This window comes from Salvelinus sp. IW2-2015, linkage group LG31 (assembly GCF_002910315.2).
Source record: "Salvelinus sp. IW2-2015 linkage group LG31, ASM291031v2, whole genome shotgun sequence".
NCBI lineage: Eukaryota > Metazoa > Chordata > Actinopteri > Salmoniformes > Salmonidae > Salvelinus > Salvelinus sp. IW2-2015.
Genome location: NC_036870.1, coordinates 27,896,363 through 27,905,459, shown reverse-complemented (window position 1 = coordinate 27,905,459; position 9,097 = coordinate 27,896,363). Strand labels below are relative to the sequence as shown.

General features: G+C 43.8%; 1 protein-coding gene across 2 annotated transcripts in view; it reads left to right on the top strand.

The window, feature by feature from the left end:
- LOC111955913 (elongator complex protein 2) overlaps positions 1-8,612 on the top strand; it is a 62,812-nt gene extending 54,200 nt beyond the window's left edge. The window contains exons 19-22 of one of the 2 annotated variants that reach the window (XM_023976292.1): positions 1,565-1,686; positions 2,236-2,381; positions 6,007-6,120; positions 7,866-8,612. In XM_023976292.1, the coding sequence (XP_023832060.1) occupies positions 1,565-1,686; positions 2,236-2,381; positions 6,007-6,120; positions 7,866-8,055 (572 nt within the window). In that variant the 3' untranslated portion in view covers positions 8,056-8,612. Of the gene's footprint in view, positions 1-1,564; positions 1,687-2,235; positions 2,382-6,006; positions 6,144-6,550; positions 6,723-7,865 lie in introns of those variants that run through there. The other variant, XM_023976293.1, reaches the window with a different exon arrangement.
- Positions 8,613-9,097: the final 485 nt, after the last annotated feature.

Genomic DNA, 9,097 nt, shown 5'->3' with positions numbered 1-9,097 from the left:
ACATGCCTATACAAACTGTGGGACTAGAAACATGCCTATACAAACTGTAGAGGACTAGAAACATGCCTATACAAACTGTGGACTAGAAACATGCCTATACAAACTGTGGACTAGAAACATGCCTATACAAACTGTGGGACTAGAAACATGCCTATACAAACTGTGGGACTAGAAACATGCCTATACAAACTGTGAGACTAGAAACATGCCTATACAAACTGTGAGACTAGAAACATGCCTATACAAACTGTGGACTAGAAACATGCCTATACAAACTGTGGGACTAGAAACATGCCTATACAAACTGTGGACTAGAAACATGCCTATACAAAACTGTGAGACTAGAAACATGCCTATACAAACTGTGGGACTAGAAACATGCCTATACAAACTGTGAGACTAGAAACATGCTATACAAACTGTGGACTAGAAACATGCCTATACAAACTGTGAGACTAGAAACATGCCTATACAAACTGTGGGACTAGAAAACCATTCCAGTACAAACTGTGGGACTAGAAACATGCCTATACAAACTGTGAGACTAGAAACATGCCTATACATACTGTGAGACTAGAAACATGCCTATACAAACTGTGGGACTAGAAACATGCCTATACATACTGTGAGACTAGAAACATGCCTATACAAACTGTGAGACTAGAAACATGCCTATACAAACTGTGGACTAGAAACATGCCTATACAAACTGTGGGACTAGAAAACATGCCTATACAAACTGTGTGGACTAGAAACATGCCTATACAAACTGTGGGACTAGAAACATGCCTATACAAACTGTGGACTAGAAAAACATGCCTATACAAACTGTGGGGGACTAGAAACATGCCTATACAAACTGTAGACTAGAAACATGCCTATACAAACTGGGACTAGAAACATGCCCTATACCATTACGTGTGAGGACTAGAAACATGCCTATACAAACTGTGGGACTAGAAACATGCCTATACAAACTGTGGGACTAGAAACATGCCTATACAAACTGTTGGACAATGGGCATAATAATAAACATGTGAGTACTCGAACAGTAAAAAATTGTCAAATGCGCATCCCTAAGACTTACAACCAGATTAATCATGTGGGTCTGTGTTGTGTGTCTAGGTCTGTGTTTTGTGTGTCTGGCTCCGTGTTTTGTGTGTCTGGGTCCGTGTTTTGTAAGTCTGGGTCTGTGTTGTGTGTTATTGTCTGGAGGTGGGCTGATACAGAGACAGACAGCCTGAACACGAACAACCTTTCTAGAGGGGGAAAACAATGCTGTGGCTGGCTGCTGGAACTACACAGACAGCAGTGTCTCTCTAGATTGTTGGCTGCTGGAACAACACAGAACAGTGTGTCACAACCAACATTAATGACAGACATCATGGAGAGGAGGAACTGAGGCTTTGGGTTTAGTTTGTGTCAGTGCAGTGTGTCAGTGGAGAGATTCATTGTTACCACTGAGCAGTTATGTACTGTTTTAGAACGTTTTGTGGTTCAATACTAATGCAAAGTGCAAGGTAGATGGGTATTTATTGTGCCTGTGTGTGTCTCCCCTGTCCAGAACCCCATTTCTCCTTGTACACATCTACCAGGAAGGACACGGCCGTACACACGCGCATCATATGGTCATGTGACTGGAGCGCCGACAACAAGTACTTTGTGACGTCGAGTCGGGACAAGAAGGTAATTATTCTACAACAGCAAGACCGTAGTGTTGTTAGTAGAGGTAGCTTGTATTCTCCGGACTTCAACGTCTATTCACTTAGGTCTGAGCGTGTGTTCACAAAGTTTCTCAGAGAAGGAGTACTGATCAAGGATCAGTTTTGTCATTTAAATCATGATGAATAAGAGGGTGGGTGGGTCCAATCCTAGAGCAGAACTTCTCCTCTGAGAACCTTTTTGAAACAGTCCCTGATCCCCAGCTTCAGAGTCCTTTGACGTCAATGCAAGATTGGCATGAAACATAATGATGTGCTGATCTCAAACCATCATCAGCCTTCAAAGGTTGTTCCTTACAAATGAGCTCCTCAGTAAGTAAAGGTCACAATGGTAAGGAAGAGGCAGTAAAATACTGTTCATCATAGGTTGCATCCCGAATGCAAACTTTTCCCTTTACTACTTTTGACCAGGGCCCATAGAACTACATAGGCTATAGGATACCACCTGGGACCTACACACAGTCTGTGTTAGTGTGATGTTCCAGTATAACTTAATTCAAGTTTCTCTCTACAGGTGATAGTGTGGGGGGACTGCAGTAGTTCTGAGGCCAGTGTGACCCCTGATGAACCCCCAGTCATCCGGCCCTGTTCCTCCATATTAGACGTAGGAGACTCGGCCACTGCTGTCTCCTTCTGCCCCATCCTGTGCCCCGGCAACAGGTACAATACTGAGGCAGCGCTTATTTTCTGAATTCCAATTGAACCACTAGCCCCCTTCACCCTAGACGCTACTGTAGGCCTGCAATTGGATAGGTATTATTTATTTATTTATTTAACCTTTATTTAACCAGGTAGGCAAATTGAGAACACGTTCTCATTTACAATTGCGACCTGGCCAAGATAAAGCAAAGCAGTTCGACACATACAACAACACATAGTTACACATGGAGTAAAACAAACATATAGTCAATAATACAGTGAAAAAAATAAGTCTATATACAATGTGAGCAAGTGAGGTGAGATAAGGGAGGTGAAGGCAAACAAATATATGTATAAATAAATAAAAAATGATATAGAGGCCATGGGAGGCGAAGTGAATACAAACAGCAAGTAAAATAAAACTAAAAAACACTGGAATGGTTGGTTTGCAGTGGAAGAAAGCGCAAAGTAGAGACAGAAATAATGGGTGCAAAGGAGCAAAATAAAATAAATAAATAATACAGTAGGTAAAGAAGTAGTGTTTGGGCTAAATTATAGATGGGCTATGTACAGGTGCAGTAATCTATGAAGCCTGCTCTGACAGCTGGTGCTTAAAGCAGTGAGGGAGATAAGTGTTTCCAGTTTCAGAGATTTTGTAGTTCGTGTCCAGTCATTGGCAGCAGAGAACTGGAAGGGAGAGGCGTCCAAAGGAAGAATTGGTTTGGGGGTGACTAGAGAGATATACCTGCTGGAGCGCGTGCTACAGGTAGGTGGCTGCTATGGTGACCAGCGAGCTGAGATAAGGGGGGACTTTACCTAGCAGGTCTTGTTAGATGACCTGGAACCAGTGGGTTTGGCGACGAGTATGAAGGAGGGCCAGCCAACGAGAGTGTACAGGTCCAGTGGGTGGGTAGTATATGGGGCTTGGTGACAAACCGGATGGCACTGTGAATAGACTGCATCCAATTTATTGAGTAGGGTTTTGGAGCTATTTTTGTAAATGACATCACCGAAGTCCGAGGATTGGTAGGATGGTCAGTTTTACAAGGGTATGGTTGGCAGCATGAGTAAAGGATGCTTTGTTGCGGAATAGGAAGAATTCTAGATTTGACTTTGGATTGGAGATGTTTGATGTGAGTCTGGAAGGAGAGTTTACAGTCTAAACCAACACCTAGGTATTTGTAGTTGTCCACATATTCTAATCAGAGCCGTCCAGAGTAGTGATGTGGACAGGCGGGCAGGTGCAGGCAGCGATCGGTGTGAAGAGCATGCATTAGTTTTACTTGTATTTAAGCAGCCAATTGCGAGGCCACGGAAGGAAGATTGTATGGCATTGAGAGCTCGCCTGGAGGCGTTGTTAACACAGTGTCAAAAGAAGGCCAGAAGGTATACAGAATAGTGTCCGTCTGCGTAGAGGTGCGATCAGAGAATCACCAGCAGCAAGAGCGACATCATTGATGTATACAGAGAAGAGAGTCGGTCCAATAGAATTGAACCCTGTGGCACCCCCATAGAGACTGCCAGAGGCCCGGACAACAGACCCTCCGATTTGACACACTGAACTCGATCAGAGAAGTAGTGTGTGAACCAGGCGAGGCAAATCATTAGAGAAACCAAGGCTGTCGAGTCTGCCGATGAGAGTGGTTGATTGACAGGTCAAAAGCCTTGGCCCAGGTCAATGAATACGGCTGCACAGTAATTGTTTTCCTATCGAGATGGCGGTTAAGATATCGTTGATGGACCTTGAGCGTGGCTCGAGGTGCACCATGACCAGCTCCTGAAACCAGACTGGCATAGCGGAGAAGGTATGCGTGGGTTCGAAATGGCGGTAATCTGTTTGTTGAACTTGGCTTTTCGAAGACTTAGAAAGGCAGGGCTAGGATAGATATAGAGGTTCTGTAGCTGTTAGGTCCAAGAGTGTCCCCCCTCCTTTGAAGAGGGGGATAACCGCAGCTGCTTTCCAATCTTTGGGAATCTCAAACGACACGAAAGAGAGGTTGAAGAGGCTAGTAATAGGGGGCCACAATTTCAGCAGATAGTTTTAGAAAGAAAGGGTCCAGATTATCTAGCCCGGCTGATTTGTAAGGGTCCAGATTTGTGCAGCTCTTTTAGAACATCAGCTGACTGTATTTGGAGAAAGAGAAATGGGGAAGGCTTGGGCGATTAGCAGAGGGAGGGCAGTGCTGTTGTCCGGGGTAGGGGTAGAGCCAGGTGGAAAGCATGGCCAGCCGTAGAAAAATGCTTATTGAAATTCTCAATTATAAGTGGGTTGTCGGTGGTGACAGTGTTTCCTATCTTCAAGCGGTTGGAAGCTGGGAGGAGGTGTTATTCTCCATGCGCTTTACGGTGTCCCAGAACTTTTTTGAATTTGTGTTGCAGGAAGCAAATTTCTGCTTGAAAAAGCTAGCCTTGGCTGTTCTAACTGCTGTGTATATTGGTTTCTGGCTTCCCTGAAAAGTTGCATATCACGGGGCTGTTCGATGCTAATGCAGAACGCCATAGGATGTTTTTGTTGGTTAAGGGCAGTCAGGTCAGGAGAGAACCAAGGGCTATATCTGTTCCTGTTCTAAATTTCTTGAATGGGACTTATTCAGATGGTGAGGCTTATTCAAGATGGTGAGGAAGGCATTTTTAAAAAAAATGTCCAGGCATCTCTACTGACGGGATGAGATCAATATCTTTCCAGGATACCCCGGCCAGGTCGATTAGAAAGGCCTGCTCGCTGAAGTGTTTCAGGGAGCGTTTGACAGTGATGAGTGGAGGTCGTTTGACCGCTGACCCATTACGATGCAGGCATGAGGCAGTGATCGTGAGATCTTGGTTGAAAACAGCAGAGGTGTATTTGGAGGCAAGTTAGTTGGATGATATCTATGAGGGTACCCGTGTTTACGGGATTGGGTGGTACCTGGTAGGTTCATTGATGATTTGTGTGAGATTGAGGGCTCAAGCTTAGATTGTAGGGGCTGGGGTGTGAGCATGTTCAAATTTAGGTCGCCTAGCAGCACGAGCTCTGAAGCAATATGGTTGAAATGTATACGCAGCCTATCAGAAGGCATAGGGAAGCTTTAGCTGTTGACCTATCCAATCGTTTTCAGATCAACAAGAGTTCCTAGGGTTTCGTATCTTGATGGTAGTGTGTATGGATGGAGTGTGTAGCTTCCCTTGTGTGCCACCTGTGTGTGCTGTCTGTCTATGGCCCAGGAACCATCTTTGAGTTGCACATGCACTTTATTTCCACATGCACTTTATTTCCACGTGCACGTTATTTCCACATGCACTTTATTTACACATGCGTTTTATTTCCACATGCGTTTTTATTTCCACATGCGTTTTTTCCACATGCACTTTGTTTCCACATGGATGTTTTATTTCCACATGCACTTTATTTCCACATGCACTTTGTTTCCACATGGACGTTTTATTTTTCCAGCTGGCTTCTAAAGTTGATGACGTTTCTGTGTTATTTAGCCTTTTGTGTGATCTGTTGAACTATTATACATGTCTAGCTGTAAGCCTGCCTGTAACCATCATGTCCATCTGGGACAATCAGCCTGCCTGTTAAACATGTCCATCTGGGACAATAAGCCTGCCTGTTAACCACATGTCCATCTGGGACAATAAGTTTGATTCATGTATGTTCCTCCAGCTATCTGCTGGCGGTGGGACTGGAGAGTGGTCAGGTCCTGCTGTATAAGTGGGAACCCAGTGAGGAGCCTGCTGGAGCATCAGACTGGACCAGATATGGAGAAACAGACTCCTCGTATCCTTTAGACACACACACCGGTATGCATGCATAAACACACAATCCCAAGTATTCATCACACATTTCAGTTTCTAAAATACCCCCCCGCACACACACCTTTTGGCACTGACTAACTACAGGCCTTTAGTCCAGCTGTCCTATAAGCACTGGTTCCATTATTCTACGCTGAAGCCTCAAGACAACATATCTAATAGAAAAATACCCCAAAGGGTACTCTGACTCTTTAGGCAGGAGTTTTTATGACTCTGCTGAGAGTACGTCCAAAGTGGACCCTATTCCCTACCCTAAGGGTCCTGGTCAAAAGTAGTGCACTATATAGGGAATAAGGTGGCATCTGGAAGGTAGCCAGCGAAAGACCATCCTCAAGTGGGTTTGAATAGCTGTGTATTGATTGGAGGGTTATTGAAGAGGAAATTGCAATCAACAGGCTCTTTTTGTGAAGGCCCCACCGGCTGCCGTTTCCACTGAGTCATGAAGAGAAGGAAGGGAAATCTGTGGACTGAAGGCCAACGCCTGTGGAATGTTCTAACAAGGTTGTAATGTTACCTGATCTGTGAACGTTTATTCCTCTGCTACTGTATAAAACAACATTTAGCAGATTCAGCACCTTTGGAAATTTCATATGAGAACGTCTATGCTTCAACAGGTTTTATTTTTGTGCATTATGTCTGTATGTGACACACTCAGGGAGCTAACACAAGTCTTTAGGTCTCAGGCATATTACACTACTCATCATGCAACCATGGTTGACCTCAAACCCTAGAAATATAATTCATTCTTATATATTACCATGTGCCTAACAACCTCATTTACATACAGTCTGCTTGAGGTAGACACAACACAATGATACACTGACTAGTACAGTATGGAGAAACAGAACAGCAAAATGATACAAATCTTAAATGGGCACACACATACATATATGGATACGTAGATATAACAACATACCTGACGAGTAGACACACTGAATGATACTGAATTATCACAATGATACACTATGTGATTAGTACATAAGTAATGGCGAAAGCACTACATATGCTATCTGTATTCGAATGAAATGCAGCATACACACTAAATAAGAAGAAGTTTTTTCCGCTCTTACTGAATAGAGTAGTGTGCGGCGAGCGATAACACAACACATATGATTTTAGCAATTAGTCGAGCATAGTGGTACCGCGTATGGGATTAGATTAGCTTAAGAAGTAATAAGAAAACAACACTAGAGCGCACTTTGATCATATATTGTTTATGATATCATAAATCCATCTTAGAGAAAGACTGTGTAACGTACGGAGACACAAACACATGATACGCATGACTGATAGTACAGTACGGAGACAACACAATGATACACATGACTAGTACAGTACGGAGACAACACACACTGCTGATGACATAATATGACTAGTACAGTATGGAGACACAACACAATGATACACTATGACTGTAGTACAGTATGGAGACACAACGAATGATACACTATGACTAGTACAGTATGGAGACAACACAATGATACACTATGACTAGTACAGTATGGAGACACAACACAATGATACACTATGACTGTAGTACAGTATGGAGACACAACAATGATACACTATGACTGTAGTACAGTATGGAGACATAACACAATGATACACTATGACTAGTACAGTATGGAGACAACACAATGATACGCTATGACTGTCGTACAGTATGTCACCACTCTGTGTTGTTTCCTTGACAACGCTTCCCCCCTCCAGTCAGAGTCACTCGCTGACGGTGAAGAGGCTGCGCTGGAGGCCGAGGGCGGGCCGAGCCGGCCAGGGGGGTGAGGAGGAAGGCAGGGGCGAGGGCAGCGTCACAGCAGCAGGCAGCTCTTGGGTACAGCTAGCCAGTGCAGGGGCAGACCACTCTGTCAAAATCTTCAACATCAACAGACTGGCTGTGTAGCTAGCGTTGGACCGGAGACACTGACACCATTAGATCGTGGTATCCTGACACTGCTGACTGAGACTACAGGGCTGTCTGGAGCGGAGACGAGTGGAACAGACCTGGGGCTGGCTGTTCACTGGGTCATTCCATTCACCCTGTGTGACAACCAGCCAGCTAGCTCAGACAAGATAGTCTCACGGCCAGGTCTGGTGATCTGGGCTACAGGCTGCTTCCAGGATGCCCCTAGCCCATGACTTCTCTCTCTCTCTCTGCAGCCCTGGTCTTTATCTTCTGTATTTATGCTCTTATTAATGTCTAAGACGAGGGATATTAGGCTCACCGTTTCAACATACTTTTATGTTAATGTATTCATTTGTTAGGGTTCAGTAACTGAAATCAAGTTATGTTTGAAAGTCCCCTGGTTTCTTGATTACCATATCTTCTTTCTTTGTGGTGTATTGCGGTCTCTTCATGTTCTGATGGCTTGAAATGTCCTTAGAAAAAAATGACACAGTACTGATACTTTTAATGTAAAATAAGTTACATATCTGAATAAAGCTCTTTTTGTATACATAGATTGATTCCTGTGAGTTAGTACCGGAACCAGTTGACCCCAATGACAATGATGACTGCATGACTTGGGCATTTTCCATCCCACTGTAGCAAAATGTAAGAGCATACATCCAGCCTTGATTGGGAGTCCCATAGGGCGCGCACAATTGGCCCAGCGTCGTCCGGGTTTGGCCAGGGTAGGTCGTCATTGTAAATAAGAATTTGTTCTTAACTGACTTGCCTAGCTAAATAAAGGTAAACAATTTWAAAACATTTATAAAATATGTTGCTATGCCATACAATTAACTTAATATAGACTACAACTTAGCAGTAGATTCCCTTCTCTTATGCTTAATATAGTAGAGTACTAGGGTAGAATAGGGTACAATTTATCATTCTCAAGGAGAGAGCCAGAGGAAATCCATGGTTACATCCCAAATGCCTCCCTATTCCCTACATAGTGCACTACTTTTGAGGAGAGCCCATTAGACTGATTGCCATTAGGATC